At 37.7% G+C, this 19,012-nt stretch overlaps 1 protein-coding gene across 10 annotated transcripts in view; it reads right to left on the bottom strand.

Moving 5' to 3' along the window:
* hts (adducin 1-like protein hts) overlaps positions 1-19,012 on the bottom strand; it is a 506,583-nt gene that overhangs the window by 170,597 nt on the left and 316,974 nt on the right. For all 10 annotated transcript variants that reach the window (XM_067147801.2, XM_067147796.2, XM_067147800.2 and 7 more), the window contains one exon: positions 14,895-15,008. In XM_067147801.2, the coding sequence (XP_067003902.1) occupies positions 14,895-15,008 (114 nt within the window). The remainder of the gene's footprint in view (positions 1-14,894; positions 15,009-19,012) is intronic.

Below are 19,012 nucleotides of genomic sequence, written 5' to 3' on the forward strand. Positions count from 1 at the left end.
ACCCATACGTATTATTGCAACAACGTAAGAGAGAATGCCTGGAAGGAAATAAGCAAGGAAATGAAAAATCAAACAGGTTAGAATATTCAAATTTGTGGTAGATTAATAGTAATGTTATGGACAAATACACTTTACGGTTTTTAATTAATGTTTAGGCCACCTCGATTAAAGACTTCACCCTGTCGCGGCCCGCAAATTACTGCATTAAAGTTTTATCAAACCATCCATTGCGTGCTTTATGTTTCTCACGTAGAATCCCGTTGGATTCTATTCCGCTAGATGGAACGGTGGAGTGTAAATTTCGAATGATGGGTTCGATTCGATACCACAAGGTGAGAGTGAGCATCGTGTCCGTGCTGTCATAGCATGACGTCGTATGGCCTTGGCAAGCCCGCACAGGATCCGTGACACCAGAGACACACAGCGAGCACGCGAACGGTCTAACCGGAGACGGTTCAACTTCAGTAACGCTTATGCATACAGTAAAAACTTGATGCATCGTTTTTCAAGGGGAGGGGGAAAATGACGATGGATGCGGGAAAACGATAAATGCGGGTGACATAAAATAGTGGGAAAGCAAAAAAAATAAAATATGAGTACTGTATCTGGGCATTTTTCGTCATGTAAATATAATAATAATAATAATAATAATGATGATGGCATGTGGCCTCCGAAACTAGGTGCAGATCTTTCAAGTTGAAATGAAAATCGTGCAGTTTAAAATTGTTTCAGCATGCGCCGGGTATGTTTTAATTAGTCACAGTGTTATTAATCGTGTCGTACCTTGTGGTGTGTGTGTGTAATACTAGAGGCCTGTTGATCAATTTGTTGCTCCCTGCCCAGTTGTGTTTTTACAAGCTAGACCAATAATCTTTAGACTAGCCTGGTCTTGAAACTAATTCGAAAGTTGGCAGCATCACGTAGCCCGCTGTGACATCGCCCGAGCCGTGCCATGTGGGATCTCTAACATATCGTTCACGAAGGGGCTACGAAATCTTTATCAAAATACCGGTTATCGCCGTAATATCCATGTATATCATTAATTTGCAATAAGAGAACTGACCTTGAAGGTTTTCTAATTATTACGAGATGCATGGAAAAGTGAAACGAAGTGGCGTAAAAGTCACTTTTTATTTTTCATCCTGTATATCATGAATGCAATATTTTGATACCGTTCTGTATAGTATAAGCATGTCCGACTCCATGGCAAAATGGTTAGCACATGCTGGCCTTCGAGGAGTCACGAACGGTTCGGGGATTTTAACTTTTGTTGGTTAATTCCGACAGTTCGGGGGCTGTGTGTATGCGCCAAATTACGCATTAGGATTTATCTTACGTAGAGCCACATTTTCGTAAGCGTATAGATCGCCTATCACGAGACAACTTGAAAGATCTGCACCTAGTTTCGGAGGCCACATGCCATCATTATTATTATTATTATTATTATTATATTTACATGACGAAAAATGCCCAGATACAGTACTCATATTTTATTTTTTTTGCTTTCCCACTATTTTATGTCACCCGCATTTATCGTTTTCCCGCATCCATCGTCATTTTCCCCCTCCCCTTGAAAAACGATGCATCAAGTTTTTACTGTATGCATAAGCGTTACTGAAGTTGAACCGTCTAATTATAGTCTGTGAATGGATAACACAAATCGAATTAAGGTTGAAAACGGGTGACTTAACAGGAACAACATTTAGATTAAGTTATGAAGAACGAAAATTAACTTATGTTATGTGCCTTGCTTGTATCACCTGTGTTCTCCGATTACGGAGTCTAGCTCTCGACTGACGTGCCCGCAGTCAAGACGCAAGACATGTTGCTAACTACAGTGACTCTGTATGTACAGTGTGGTCAAGTGCAGTCCAGCCGCCATATTTTAACCAACTACTCTCAATCAGCTGATAGATGAAGGAGAGCGATATTAATATTGTTTCAATAAAGAATAGACTAGGTCAATGTTTTTAGATGTTATTTATTTTGCTTTTGCTGTGTGTATATAGGCCTATCAGTATTTGTTATATGCACAGTCTAGCTACCTGGCATAAGACTTAAAAATTTAGATTTATACAGGGTATAGGCCTACAAGTACAAATTATTGAAGAGGTTAGAAAATCTGTGCTAGTAGCTAGGCCTATAACAACATTTATAATACATGTAATAATAATAATAATAATTATTATTATTATTATTATTATTTTTATATATATACATATATATACATGTGGCATAAAATACTATAGTCATTGTCTTGAATAATGTATGTGATGACTGTAAAGTTAGTCTACATTAAATTAAGAAAAAAATAAAATTGCCATGTTCAAGGTTACATCGTTTTACATATCAGAATATACAACGCAGTGTTATCAAACTATACATAGAAGTGTACCTTTTTATATATGTATATAATCTTAACACACACAGAAGAGAGAACATAATATGATTAGTTGACCGATGGGCAAACAAAACTGTGTTACCTAACTCCATATTAGGTTAACATAAGTTAACATAATTATCTGTATCATTTTACTGTGGTAGCCCTTCTAATAGAAATAATAACTAAAACCTACTACTCTTTAGTCGTGAAAAGAAGCAATTGCCATGGTCCCCGGATTATGTATAGTACTCCTTTAATGATGGCTATGGTTTGATCCCCGCAATAAGGAATTAAATATTAGTATAACTACACAACAGGCCTATAGTTTGAGAAAATACTACTTGTTGCTCAGTGAAAACAAGCAGTTATCCTGGTCCCGGAGTACTTGTATTCAGGATTCAACTATTGACCACCCGCAGTTCGATCTCCATGATGTGCGACTAATTATGTGCCCCAGTTCAGTTAGTACTGGTAGATATCCGCTGTGTTTTAAACATATCTGCTACTGTCGGTTTTGCTAATTTTGCTAATACATTGTTATTACTGTAAATGAAATAACGTATGGCTTTTAGTGCCGGGATGTGTACGAGGACTTCAGCTCGCCAGGTGCAGGTCTTATGATTTGACGCCCATAGGCGAAATGATGATGACACAGACACCCAGTCCCCGTGCCAGGGGAATTAACCAATTATGGTTAAAATTCCCGACCCTGTCAGAAATCGAACCCGGGACCCCTGTGGGCAAAGGCCAGCACGCTAACCATTCAGCCATGGAGCCAGACGTTATTACCTACTGTTATCATTACCTTCTTTTTCTCCCGCTCTTCCCACAACTGTGGGGTTGTGGGTGGGAACTGTGTCACACGTGGATTTGGTCCTGTTTAACGGCCGGATGCCCTTCCTGATGCAAATCCTATATGGAGGGATCTAATCACTATTGCGTGTTTCTGTAGTGATTCGTAGTGTGGTATGTTATCTGAATATTAATAAAAAACACAACCACTCAGTCCCCAAGCCCAAGCTATCAAAATCCACTCGGCAGGGAATCGAACCCGGAGCACTCTGAACCGAAGGGCAGTACGCTGACAATTCAACCACGGAGTCGGATTATTATTGTTATAATTATAATGTATGGGAAAACTCAACTTGATGCTAGGCGGCACTTATAACCACGCCCCTTAAGACATGAACAGCCATAAAAGTTTGAATTCGAGAATTTATCGATCTTAATATCTCATACAGTGAAAATGAATGAGACTTGCAGTAAATGATCGAAGATACATTTTCAGGGATATTTGGAAATTTGTGAAAAATAATATAATCGTGAAAATCTGTTATTTTTCCTTACACGATAAAAATCGCACAAAACGTAAAAGAGGGGAAATTATATTCTAAACAACTTTCGTTATGTACAGGTTTTCTATACAGCGAATATTAATGGACAAATCTGACATTTACTGTCTTGGACTCCATAAAATTACTAATCCATTTTGTTATTATTGTTACCATTATAGTGCACGAGACAACTCTACTCGTTGCTGGGAGTGTCTTATAACGTGCTACTTTCAGAGATAAAAACAAGCAATTGTTCTATTGCATTTTAAAACCCTTTTCCGAATTTGTTTCTGCATCCATAAGCATAACAGCCTGGCGTAATTTTTCTTCAAAACTCAGACATCAGAAATATGTGAATTCACACACATTTCAAAACTAATAATACTAAATAATCTTCCATATTTAATAAAAATATATTTTCGGTTGTATTAAGGTTAAAAGAGGTAGCCTGTACGCTGCTGAAACTGCATAAAGAGTGATCTTACCCTTTGCGGAATACATAAGTTTAAATCAGCTGACGGGACATTTAGCTAAAACATGGCGGAACCAATCTGAATGGAGCACTCGTTGGCCACACTCTACATATAGAGTCACTGTATTGCTAAGAAGGAAGTGAAGTGGGGAAATGGGGCGAGGCTTGCGGGAGAATGGGAGTGTGCGGAATAATGGGGGCGGTGACAAACCAAGTGTAATAATTGTGAGTTCGAATGTTCCTGTTTTTTTACTACAAATGATCGGAACAAAAGTTTACAGTATGTTCTTTTTTCATGTATCTCATTTAAGTTGAGGGCTGGGCTCTTATATTGATCCATACTGATGTAAACATTCTGTAAAAAGTTTGAGTAGTGCACCTTTTTTGTTCAAGTTGTAGAATTTTTTAGATCTGGATCTATTTTAGTATAATTGTGATTATAGTCTTTGTGATGGTTGCTCATGGCAGAGAAACGATTGTACTTTAAAGCGCTGCGATGTTCTGTATATCTTATGAGGAAGTTCCTACAAGTTTGTCCGATGTAACTTGACCCGCATCCCTGACATTCCAGTTTATATATCCCAGAATTTGTGTATTTATTGCTAGTATTTACTGTGTGAGAGATAATAAATCACACCCAGGAGACTGGAGAGGGACATTGATGAGTTAAATAATATTCTTTCATCGTTGCTGGTTTTGAAAGCAATTTCTAGGTTCTGTTTTCTTAAGACGTTGGTGATTATGTGTATACAATTGTTGCTAAATGTGAATGTGGCATATTTTTCTTTAGCTTTTGACTCATTCTTTAAAGTAGTTGTGGGCTTGTTAGTATGTTTATTGATTAGCTTACTTATAAATTTTGTGCGGAATCTGTTGTTCAAATTTATTTCGTGGATGGTCCTCGTGGCTTTTTTCAAATATTAAATGCCAGGTGATTATTCTTATAACGTGATAGTGTTGTCTCTAAACTAGCTGATGTACCCGTGCTTCGCTACGAGATTCTCAGAAAGACTGTCTTTGTGGTTTCCTAACTACAGTAGGAATGTAGGAATTAAAAGCAATGTTATCATAAAAAATACTCACTGAAATGAAAAACCACACCTTGTCTCAATTTTAACGAACAGTACTACGGTGCCGATCTAACAGTCCAAAGTTCCAGTTCTGGAATGACCAGGCCGCAGACAGCCATGAACACTCCGCTGCAATTATTCTGTTAAATATACACACTGCTCCTAATCAGTGCCTCAGGGTAGGGATTGAATAGCTCGAATGCTATGATGAACCAGCTTGTTACGTACCAGTAGTATCAGAAAATTTATGAACCAGAGGAATGGCATGCTTAAAGAGGAAAGTTGTCTAACTCCCCAGCTACTTCCTGCCAATATTCAGGCAGGCTGTTATACTTTGTACGACCGGGCGAGTTTGCCGTACATTTAGGGGCGCGCAGCTGAGAGTTTGCATCTGGGAGGTAGTGGGTTCGAAAACCACTGTCGACAGCCCTGAAGACAGTTTTCCATGGTCTCCCATTTTCATACCAGACAAATGCTGGACCTTAATTAATGCCAGGGCTGCTTCCTTTCCACTCCTAGCCCTTTCATATCCCATCGTCACCGTAAGACCTATCTGTATCGGTGCGATGTATAGCAAATTTTAAAAAATACTCGGTATACAACAGTAATATCATCTATTGGACATGACTGGCAACAGAAGACAAAGCACATCACAGCAAACAATGGTCAATGCAATGTTTTTTTGCAATGTCATGAGCTTTCTGAATTATAGGCCTTCACATTTAGGTTTCTTTCGACTCTGTGATATTAGGGCATCTTACGAAATTATTTATAGTGTAGACTGTAGTTCCTTATTTTCCGACTTAACGATTTTCATTAAATTAGGTTTACCCATTTTCTCGTGACTTGGCGCTGATACGCACTTAGCAACAAAAATACAAATTCATGCATATCTCTTATCATAGCCAGTACAGTAAGAATGTATAAGACATAAATAATCGGAAATTTAATACTATATAACTTTAGTAATGTAGTATTTGTCAATAGGACCACTAATAACACAAATATTTAAGAATTAAATTTTAGGCCTTCCCCTAAACTACCATTTTAATCAGCATGAATAAAATTATTTAAGGCCCAGATTGTAGCGACTTATTTCCCGACTCTGCATACTGATTTTCATTAAGATAGGATCGCTAGTAACATAAATATTTGAAAATTAAATTTTATCCCTTCCCCTAAACTACCATTTCTCTCAGTGTGAATAAGATTATTTATGGTCTAGATTTTAGCGACTTATACCCGGACACTACATACCGATTTTTATTAAATTCTCTTCAGCTGTTTTCTCATGATGCGTGTACAGACAGACAAAAATTACGGAAAATTAAAAAGTGCATTTCCTTGCTACTATGGACACGACCGATAAAGAAATACCATCCTTTTTAAATTCTGAACAATGTACAATGAACAATGTTATGTCTAAATAGGTAAGCAAGTTATTGTTCTCCATTATCATAGTGAATTTAGTATTCTGATCTAAACTGCTGAGTAGTTCCAAAATTCCCCTTCCTTCGTTAACGCTGCTATCTATGATGGCTAGAACATCGTCGCGTAACATGCCAGTATTTTATAGCTCTGATCTTATCTATGACTAGGTGATGTACCCGTGCTTCGCTACGGGATTCTCAGAAAGACTGACTTTGTGGTTTTCCTAACTGAAATTCCATAGGTCATTACAAAAACGTAAGTATGAATGTAGCGATTAAAAGCAATGCTATCATATAAAATACTCGATCAAATGGAAAGCCGCACGTTTTATCACTTTTAATGAACAGTTCTGCGGTTAGATTGCGGTGCCAATCCTGACTTTGCATACCCATTTTCTTTAAAATACGACCACTAATAACATAAATAGTTGAGAATTCAATTTTAGGCCTTCCCCTAAACTACCATTTCACTCAGCGTGAGAAATGATTTATAGCCTAGATTGTAGAGGATCATCCCCCGACTTCACATACCGATTTTCATTAGACCACTAATAACAAATAGTTGAGAATTCAATTTTAGTCCTTCCCTTAAACTACCATTTCATTCAGCGTGAGTAAAATGATTTATAGCCTAGATTGTAGAGGCTCATCCCCCGACTTCACATACCGATTTTCATTAAATTCTCTTCAACCGTTTTCTCGTGATGTGTGTACATACATACATACATACATACATACATACATACAGACAGACAGAAATTACGGAAAAGTAAAAAGTGCATTTTCTTGTTACTATGGACGTGACCGATACAGAAATACCATTATTTTCAGATTCTGAGCAATGTACAGACAAAACTCTTATTTTATATATATAGATGTTTGTGTCTTCTAAGTGGTCTATATATATCTTCACCAAAATACTAGGACGGTGCTCCCACAGGTAAACATAATTAATCGAAATGTCCGTAGTATGGGCGCCAGAGTTCACCAGAATGGATCCCTCGAATTTAGTTAATGATAAACTTTATATCCCAGGGCGTGTACATAATGCTGCGTACTGGTACATCTGCTGCAGGCCTTACCTAATCTCCTGAAAACGACTAAATGGGTAGGAACTGCACCTAGCTGCACCTAGGTTCATCAGTAACTCCACTGATTCTAAAATATCTAACTATATTCACAATAAAATCCGTGCATGAGCACCTCATCAACACAACAAAATACACTTATAATACAAACAAAAGATTGCTGGAAGACTCCATATTTACAACAACAAAGAAAACAGTGGGAAAACGAAAGCGAGAACTATGCCACCATTTGCAGATAGTCCGTTGAACAATGCACATATATGTAGATAAATTACCTTCACTGTCTCTGTATCAACACGACTTTCCGATTCTCATAATCGGCACTTATATCACACAGATACTGTACCTCAGAATACTGTGTTCACTGATTTTAATACTTGTTGTAAAGAGATATACATTTGAGCAACACACGCTTGTCGATCCTGAACATAAATTGTGGAAAGTCTGAGATAACTTTCACCAAACATATAATACCAGGCCACCTCAAGTGCTACAATACCTGATGCGTAAGCACTCCACAATTTGTCGATCATCCACTTTCCATGAACATAACAAGACTACGTTCCACGAACGTTTGAAGTCCAGTCCAGTATAGTGCAGCAGCCTCACTCCAGTACCGTGTATCAGCACAACTTCATACCCGTACCGTGTCTGCGCACTACTTCCTTCTCGTACAGTGTGTGAGTTGTAGTTTCCTTCCTTCTCTTACAGTCTCTGGTTCCCGCTGTTTGATCAACCTTTACAGACATCAGTATTCCCCTTCCTCTCACATGATACGTCTGGATTGGTCCTTTGCAGCCAATCGTGAGTGATCCTCTTGTCAAGACCATGCCCTGAACTACTACTTGGTCCCAAGACATAAACAAACTCTCGGGTGTTTCACGAGTCGTAGAACTTTCCTAGTACAACATCAACAAGCTCATGTGATTCTGGGCTATTTACATGATTCATCAAACTTACTGACAACAACAAGTACATCTCATAAGACACTGGGATGCCCGCACGAGTCATACAAATTACCAGAGTCCAATATAGCAATGTTTTCCCACTTGTTCAAAACAAATTACTCATACTACATTTATGGAGTACAAATATAAATGACAAAATATACAAATAAAATACTGATAATAATAACAACAACAACAACAACAACAATAAAAATAATAATCGAATACTGACAATATCATCTCTCACTTTTACATATGGTGCGAGGGTGTGATATATGTACTATCACAACCTAAGGTTCATGGCAAAGAGTTTCTTCTTTTCAAATTCATTAAAGAGGAAAGTACTATTATTGACTATTGATTTTCAGTGTTCTCCCCAGAAATTTTCGTTAGCTGGGTGGTAGGAATGAGTAGCCGGGCGGGGAATACTACGTAAAAAATAATTATAATAAAATTTCAACTCATACCCCTCAGGCCATTAACAATAACAATAGACAGGTAAACATTAACTGCAAAAATGAACTATTTTAGTGTTAACACGAAGAGGATGTAAGAGAGTAGTTTGAAGTTCTAGTGTTCTACTGCTCGTTCATAATCACCCGGTTGCTGTGGAGAGCCAGACGGGTTTGTTACGTCCCGCGGAATCGAGTGCTCGCATGCGATTCCACGCTAATCCAGACATCGCTCGCGCACGACACTACGGGATAAGCTGAACTCCGATGTAACTCGCGCAGTTATGCTGACAATAATGAAGGTGTTTCATTTAAATAAACAGTTTGACAGTGTTTACATTTTAATTTGGAACACATAATGACTTAAATATGTGAGCCTCCGTAGCTCAGGCGGCAGCGCGCCGGCCTCTCACCGCTGGGTTTCGTGGTTCAAATCCCGGTCACTCCATGTGAGATTTGTGCTGGACAAAGCGGAGGCGGGACAGGTTTTTCTCCGGGTACTCCGGTTTTCCGTGTCATCTTTCATTCCAGCAACACTCTTCAATATCATTTCATTTCATCTGTCAGTCATTAATCGTTGCCCCAGTGGACTACGTCAGGCTTTGGCAGCCGGCACAATTCCTATCCTCCCCGCAAGAGGGGGCTTCATTCTTTCCATCCCTGACCCGGTTACGGACTGGAAAATAGCTTGTACGTTTTCAATGACTGAAATATGTATTAATATTACGTAAACCGAGGGAGCACAGCTGTGAGCTTGCAGTCGGTAAATAGAAGGTTCGACCCCCACTGTCGACAGCACTGAAGATGGTTTTACGTGTTTTCCCATTTTCACGCCAGGTAAATGCTGGGGTTGTAGCTCGATTAAGGCCACGGACGCTTTCTTCCCACTCCTAGCCCTTCCCTATTCCATCGTCGCCATAAGACTTATCTTTGTCGGTGCGACGTAAAGCAACTAGAAATATTATGTAACTAGCAGATATCTAGGTTATGATAGCTGGGCGGTCAGTGAAAACGGCTGGGCGGTGCGCCCATTAGAAAGGTCCTAGGGAGAACGCTGATTTTAATTCTTTTTACAGGTTATTTAAGGGATCCTTCTTGATTACATCAAATTTGTTTTCCACGAAGAATGAACGAGTTCTATTAATGTAATCGTTCCTCTCCACAATTACTATTGCACCCCCTTGATCAGATTTGGTTGCTATTAGTTCATGAACCTTTCATTTTTCTTTGAGGTTTTTAACTTATTAATGGATCGGTCTGCGTTATGATTAACCTTTTCCGGTCCAACGTCGAGGTGGATCGTTATGGTTGCCCACGGCCTGTCAGCTGTGTTTACATTGAGTAGTGCAGCATGCGTGTTGTACTCGGCGTGTTCAACTGTGAACGCGAATTGTCTCTGTTGAATTTGTGATATAAAAGGGTCAAGTATGAATGAAGAAGTAATATGTATGCACGTTTATTTAGACAGCAGTGACGATGAATATTTATTTGAATTAGTCGAAGTGTTAGAGAACTGTCAAGTGAAGACGAAGGTGCAGTGAACTCAAGCATTGTAAGTGAAACTTCAGCGACTGGACCTGTGCGCAAAAAAGCACGGAATGATCCTAGACTATCATAAGCAATTTCTGAATATTCAGAAGAGGAAATTCCAGTGATTGCTACAAAAGCAAGAAGACATGCAAAGGTAATGGGCCGGGGGAGGGGAGAGGGGGTACAGCACATGCTAATGACAACGCTTCTCTGGTGAGTGTTGATAATTTTAGTAACACTGATGCTGAAAATACTTCCGTAGATACAAATGGGAATGCAAACGATAATAGTGTTTACCAGAATGTAACATTTCATGATAGTGAGCCTCCTAGACTGAGTTATTCATCAGATCAGAAAACTAGAGGACTGCATCACTCCACTTCAGTTTATTGTTATTTTTCACTCCTGTACTGGTGACTTTTGAGTGAAGCTGTAAATATGTAATTCAATACGGATCAGAACCATGAAGTTTATAACCTATGAAGCTGTAAATAACTCACTAGACTAATGTTTATTGAATATAATAATAATAATAATGATGATGATTATTATTATTATAGTTACTAATAAAAGTTCTAAGTTTAATCTGACTAGGTAAGAATGTGCAAAATTATTTTGGACCAGACTGTTGGAAGCAATCTTCGAGACAGAGACCCATGTCACACTCCTGGCAGCAGTACACTGACGTCTTGTTTTTGTCGTGTTTTGAACACACGATACGTCTCTAAGGTTTGGATTTCTCACTCTTGGGTGCCAATTTCCTGACAAAATTTCTTTCCTGCAACCTTGGAACTGTATTTTATCTGATGCGCGCCGGCCTTGAATATTTCTTTCGCTGCCCAAGCGAGCGTATTTTGTAAACAAACCTTTCACCAGCTGACATCGATAAGGTAATCGCTCAGTGTTTGTCTCTGTGACCTGTGTGAATATTATTAGACAAATTAGGAATCATAATTCACTGTTGAAAACTTCCCTTTGACCTGTATGATTATCTATAGTCTCCTATACGAAATTTCCAAGTACTGTTCTCTCCTCATCGTCACTCTCATCATTTACCACTGCCACATCATCTATTTCATTATCAGTGCTGCTCATACTGTCACTACTACTTCCGACTAAACTTTCATCTGAATTATACAATATTTCAAGCATGTAACTGTCAAACCACGGCTGAGCGCGGTGCGTGACACGAACTGATGAAACTGCAGTGAAGCCGAAAGCAGCAGGACAAAACTAAATGAGGGGGATAACATTTATGACGAAACAAACCAACTCGATACATATTTCAGATGAAAGGTCGAGACATCATCTTTCAAGCGAAATATATACCATGATTACAAGCCGAGAAATAAAGACAAATATAATAAATAAACCGCACTCCCAATATACAAATAGAGCAAAGAATATCACGCGAAAAGACAAACTTCTCAGATCATCATTTATTTATTTTATTCCTTGAGAAAGAATGAAGCAAACAGACTATTAAAAAACCAGAGATTAGTGCTCAGACTTACTTGACAAATAATTATCCTTGCAAAAACAACTACATTATAATGATTTTCAATTCTTATTTACAGCACTGATAAACCCAAAATTGTCTTCTTGGAAACAAAACAATTTGCATATCAATAACTCCAAAACTCTTTGCGCTATAGCCGTAAATGTGATACCATGTATGGGTCTATACCACATATAGAGGTCGGCGGCTACGGAAGAAAAGAGGGTCTATACCACGTATAGAGGACGGCGCCGAGGGGTTAAACTATCATGTTTGGAGGTGGTGGGCCAATTGTGTTTGGGTCCACTACTCAGAATTTCAAGGTCATCCTTGCTAAGACTTACTTTACTCAAGTTCATAACTGGTGGATGAAAACCTTTGGATTTGATGTTTATTTCAGTTGTGTTGGTTATATTAACAAAGTCTTTTGTGTTCTGTTTTTTCGAGTTTATGAGCGAGTTTCATCTTTTGTCTGGTGTATTTTGTTTACTGGATAGTGTGTTTCTCTAGTTTATTTGCGAAGTGTTTTTGTGAAGTTTTTGTAGTGAATTCCATTCCATTCTAATAGGGCTGTTGAACAACAGACTTCACAAGGCCCACTTGGAAATTACCACACTTTTAGCCTCATTAGAATGTATTCACTATAAAAACAAAACAGAATATTGCAGCCCTTTAAAATATAATAGTTTCTCTGCCATGTGTAACCATCACAAAGACTATAATCACAATTATACCACAATAGATCAAGATCTAAAACTTCTACAACGAGAACAAAAAGGTCCACTACTCAACATTGTAGAGAATTTTTACACCAGTATGGATCAATATAAGAACCCAGCCTTCAACTTAAATATGATATAAATAAAAAAAGAAAAGAACGTAATATAGGAAACTTTTATTCCGATCATTTGTAGTAAAACACAGGAACATAAGAACTAACAATTATTATTATAGTCAGTTTCAGCTACCACCCCCATTCTCCCGCAAGCCCCGCCCCATTTCTCCACTACACTCCCTTGTTAGCAACATGTCTTGCATCCCGACTGCGGGAGCAAGTCAGTCGAGAGCTGGATTCCGTAGTCAGAGAACACAGGTGTTACAAGCGGACCACGTAACACGAGTTTTCATTCTTCATAACTTAATCTAAATGTTTTTCCTGGTAGTCACCCTTTTTCAATCTTAATTCAATTTTTACTACCCATTTTACAGACTAAACACTGGACGGTTCAACTTCAATAATGCTTATGTACATCAGCCAATGTCTGAACACAACAAGTAAGCCAGCAGTATACAGATACCAATTGAACCACACCAAAGGACAACAAAACATTGAAACAGAAAGACCTCCAGCTCAAGACTGTTTTAACGATCCAAATTTCAGTTTTTTATCTTTCATCATGCTTTAAAAAAAAAAATTTAACTAACATTTCATTTTGTGCGTTTCTTATGTGTTTAACTCATTTTGCATGTCTTACCGAGGATGACCCAATGCCGAGTCGAAACATGTCTGTGTTGAAGTTTCGTCTTAATTGGAGGTAAATTATATAGTATTGACCAGGAGGATTAAAATCGTTTTGTACATTTTTGTAAGAAATATTCTGATATTTTTGTATTTCAACGAATATTATCTGACCCATGGATACTGATACATGAAAGAAAGATGAAAGAAAGGAAATTAAAAATTGATGTAAACTAGCGTTTGTGTAATAGAACAATGATACTTGCCAAACAATGCAATTAACTTCCCAGTGCATTACGTTGTAATAGCCGGAGTAACTTAAATGATAATTTCAATTACGAGCTTGGACATTGTCAGTGTAATTAATTCCTACTCTTATTATTTTTCTCTTTTAGCCTTCAACTTAGTGCTATTCTTTGGTTTCATCAAAGTGATAGGGGGATTTATTGAATAAAATGTGACTGACCTGAATATCTCAGTTGTTTTCTATGTAGAATAGATATAACCATTCATGATCATGTATAATATTATTTCATTCATTAGTATATAATATGTTCTGAATATCATGAATATGTAAAATTGGGAACAATGGTCATGGTTAGATACAACCATTTGATATAATAAAATAGTACCAGAATAAGTTCACAATACGCCATCACATGTAAAAATCATCGGAATTATTCATTCTATTCGACTAAATTCTCGATGTTGAACACTGATCGCCCAATAGGATTCTAGCCATAACCATGTTTTCAAGTCATCTTCGATGCTTATAAACTTGACATCATATGATACCTCGTTTAATCAGCACTGTTGCACCTTTGACTAGCTGTGGCATTCATAAATTTCAGACTGTTCTCATTGGTAAAGACCTGCGAAAAGCCCTGAACGCTGAGACCCATGCCTCCGACTGTATGGGTGCATGTATCTTGAAGGACAACAGAAACACTTTTACAGTTGAGATTTTTAGATTTTGTAATGAATACTTCACCTCGTTGCGGATTCTAGATTACCAATGTACTTTTGCTTCAACCTCGAAGGAATGATGTACTGGTAAGTTAATTCTCAAGCAGTAAAGGGTACTTTGAAGAGAATGTAACCTGCATTCACTTTTGTATATGTGTAGGATACAGACTCCCGAGGACCTATCTCAAAGTTATTTCATTAACACTAGTAGTGTTCTGCATTTGTCGTAGTGTGTATCTCAAGGGGTTACTGAAGGGAGACTTACCTGCTGTTGCAGTTTCTTGAACTCTCGAGGATCCGTATTCTTTGGCACAAACTGTAGAGCAGCATCGATCTTGACCGGTGTACTTGTATGTGTAGGCGAACCGTCTGCCACCCACTGTGGACAGACAAAACCAGTGCATTAGGGACCACTGTTCCCTTTCAGACATATTGCAATAAGAATAAACATGTGCCTGTTTTCAGTTTCTTTCATTAATATATTAAGCATCTTAACAAAATCTGGATCCATTTTCATCAATTTTGTTCTGGTCCCTTATGTTCTGGTTTTGTCACGACAATGTGTTTTGGAAAGTCTTGCATAGATGGGGGAGGGGACGGGGTTGCAGAGAGAGGGGGAGAGGGGGAGAGAGGGGGAGAGGGAGAGAGAGAAAGAGAGAGAGAGGAAAATGTCTTGAACGATCAGGAAAACAGGCACAAAACCTCAAGTTTCCTCTTGTAACTGATGCCAGAGAAGTTTAATTGAACTAGGGCAATGTAATGCTTCAGGACAGAACAGCAATTTTAAAACTACAGAAAACTTTATTTTGATTTAAAATATGCCTAGACCATTAAAGATTTAGGTGCATTGAAATTCAGTTTTTTAAAAAATCTTTTCTGTAGTTCATGTACAATAATAAATTGGAACTATTTTCACTCTCCAAGGAGCAAAAAGTTATTTATAGTTTGAAAAGAATAAGAAAATTAATGAAAGAAACTGAATGGAAGGATTAAGGACATTGCCACAATAAGTGTAAAGAGAAAGCAAGATGAGAGCATAACGATAGAAAATTATCATATCCAAGAGAGCAATCACTTCACTATTATTACCATGACAAGCTGCCTCCAAATTCCTCCCACAGAATTGCCCCTAATCCACCCTTTTATAAATAACCTACCATTTGGAAGGAATTGGCAAAATTTATGAATAATGAATTATCATGGAAACTGGTAGAGTTCAAAGAGAACTGCACAAATGCTATGAAACAACCCAGTCCAGGTTTTTCAGTCACATGTAATGCGTTTCATACTTAATAGTAATGGCAATTACCTCCCACTAGAAGCAGTAGTAGTCTGAAGTCCAATTATTTACTACAATAAATGAAGCCATCCATATCTGCAGAAAATTAACATTTCTATCTACACAAAAATTCCATAAGGAGATGATCTTTTTTTCAACATATATTCCCTCCAACTGACTGGGTATACTGGACTGTATTAACACATTCCGGTCTAAACGTGAGCATAGCCCACAATAGGTTCTGACAGGATATTAAAAATGGGGAATGAACTATGTTTAGTCAGGCTTATATGTGGTGGCAATACTACTACCTAAGTCAATGATGCAAGATAGCTTCTGAGTATTTCCATCGTCGAAGACCAACTTTACTCCTTAAATACGGTTGCGCAACTTGAAGTGGTCGATATGACTATAATATGTTACTGGACATAGCACTCAAAAATTCCTACAACCTAGTTAATATTTACTGATATGGAGTAGATTTATAACCTACTTCTTTTGCTCTAGACACATTCACTGGAGGAAAACGAGACACATCAAAATACCAATACGCTTGCATAATCCAAGATACTAAGGGAGATGAAGTGGAAGTTACAGGTATGAGAGTTCAAGACAAAGTAAAAAGGGTGTTCCTGTCAAACGGGAATGTTTCGTTCATAAATAGATTGCAAGTAGAAGGCATTCTTCTGCATCCAGAAGTTAATCAGTAATGTGCCAGATTGAAATACATATTGAACCCTATGCCATTACTAATGCACCAGAGCGCTGAAGTTTTATGACCGTCTGCCGTGCTAAACGCTTCAAAGCGCTCGTTACACGTGCAGTTATTACAAGTGTGTTGATGGAAAAATTGAAGGGTCTTGTGAAACCACGGTACATTCCCAGGACTCAACAAGCTCTCAGCTCCTTGTCAACAGTCTTTTCTGTGTATATTTTACAAGCAGACCTAGTTTATCAACATGGTACTCTGGTTAGAGAATATTTATGTTAGAGTTCTCATCATGTCTTCTCTTTATTGCAGAGAAGTGTCACACGGTTGGAAAAAATGCAAAATTGCAGTATGTTAGAAATAAGTGGAGATAGAAAATCTTTCTAGCAGTGGTTCAGAATAATATTCTGATGAATGCAGTAGTGATAATTATTCCAAGGATCATGAAAAACATTAACAAATACTGTGTTAAGACAGAGGGACAGGGCTAGGAATTTAATGAACTTGTAGTAAAGCAGATAAATACTGAGACTGAATATTTACAGAGAAAAACTGGCACTGTTGATGCTACCTGGCAAAACATTACACTGACAATGAAAGGGTGTATATAGGTGTTCTAATTTATATAGGTTTGGTTGTTTTACCTGAAACTGACGATTACTTTCTAGCAAACTTTTGTGCGTGCCCGTTGGTGAGGCAGGTAATGACACTGAAATTGTTAAGGAAACTTGCTCAATATTTAGATTCAAAATTAGGGCGAGTAAAAATATACATGTATTGATTGTTTAAAAACGAAATGCAAAAGAAATTGCATTCATTTCTTTATTTGTTTCACTTCTACGCCGTTTGCTTTAAAGGGTGACATTTATGCTGCAGCGTCTATAGGGAATAAATGCCTGAGAGAAAACTCTAATTCCGGCTAGGCAGTTGCCCTTATATGGGGAGTGGCAAAGGGTTAAGAGCCCTGTTAATGTATGTGAGAACCAAGTTCACAGCTGGCTAATACCAATGTCTAATACATTAGACCCTTGCACATTTTAATCATTTTGTTATTTATTACATATTTAGTTTATATTCCTGTAAAAATAATTCCATATGCACTTTAGAATTTTATTTGTATTGTACAAATTGTGTATTTAGTCTCGCTTTACTTTATGCATTATTATTATTATTATTTCCATACAGGAGCAGGCAGAAGCGGTTACTCACAATCTTCTGTTCCAAGAATATTTGTGTAATTTTCATAAAAATATTTTTAAAGATACATTTTTATATTTATTTACATGCCTTGTGGTAAGTTGGAATGGATCCTTCGTATAGCTTACGCTGATATTTACGTCAGAAATCTACAAACTTGCCATCAATAATGCAGACAGATTTTGAGATGAAATGTTCCGAGCTGTCAGCTGAGAGATGACGTGGAATGCCATTAGTAGACAAATAAGGTTCAGTGATGATTTTAAAAGTAGGAAAGATCACAATATGAAGTAAGAATTGAAGGGACAAATTGGGGCAATATTCTGCACCCGTAAGCGGACTGGTACGCACTCGGGTGGCTGGGCCAGGACTCCACAAGCGGACTGATATGCCGGAATGCAAGGTCGCATATTGGAGACATTTGTGACATCTGTTAGCTTTTTCCGGAAACATTTCTAATTGAAATCTGTTCTTGGTGTCTCTAAGTGTCACCAGAGTGCTCATGCTTCTTTGGCAAAGAGAACTGATTAAAATATCGATCGAGAAATCCATATTCTGTTGTTGACAAGATGGCTGAGAAGGAAGTTGCTTGCTTGCTTGCGTGAAATGCTCACTAATAGCGAAATTCAAAGCATATTTGATGTTTTAGGCTCTGATTTCAGCAGTGTTATTGAGGAAGAAGTTATTAGTGATCATGTGCATGAATGAACACAAAATATATCACCACAGGTATCGTACGACATGGAATGCCGAATGAACTTTCTCCCGCCCCTCAAGATCCGATTGAGACTGCCGGATTTGAACCTACGATCTTGGTACCTGGATGTGAACACTTTACCACTGATCCTCAGACTGAATAATAATAATAATAATAATAATAATAATAATAATAATAATAACAACACACCGAGTGAGACATACGGCTGTAAGTTCGTATTTGGGATATAGGTTCGAATCTCATCATTCGCTTACTCGTGATTTGTTTCCTATTATTTCAAAATCAGGCAAATGTTAGGCTTGTGTCATATAATTAAGGCCATAACACACACTAAAGAACTTCCGAGGTGAGATAAGTTAATGAAAAATTTAAGATTTCAAAGGGATTTTTTATGTGTTATATTTCAGTATTTTTTGTTTTTTGTGTCATGAGCAATAGCGTGGAATTTCTCAATAATATAAAACAGGTCCTGTGATAATA

This window comes from Anabrus simplex, chromosome 5, assembly GCF_040414725.1.
Source record: "Anabrus simplex isolate iqAnaSimp1 chromosome 5, ASM4041472v1, whole genome shotgun sequence".
Classification (NCBI taxonomy): Eukaryota; Metazoa; Arthropoda; class Insecta; order Orthoptera; family Tettigoniidae; genus Anabrus; species Anabrus simplex.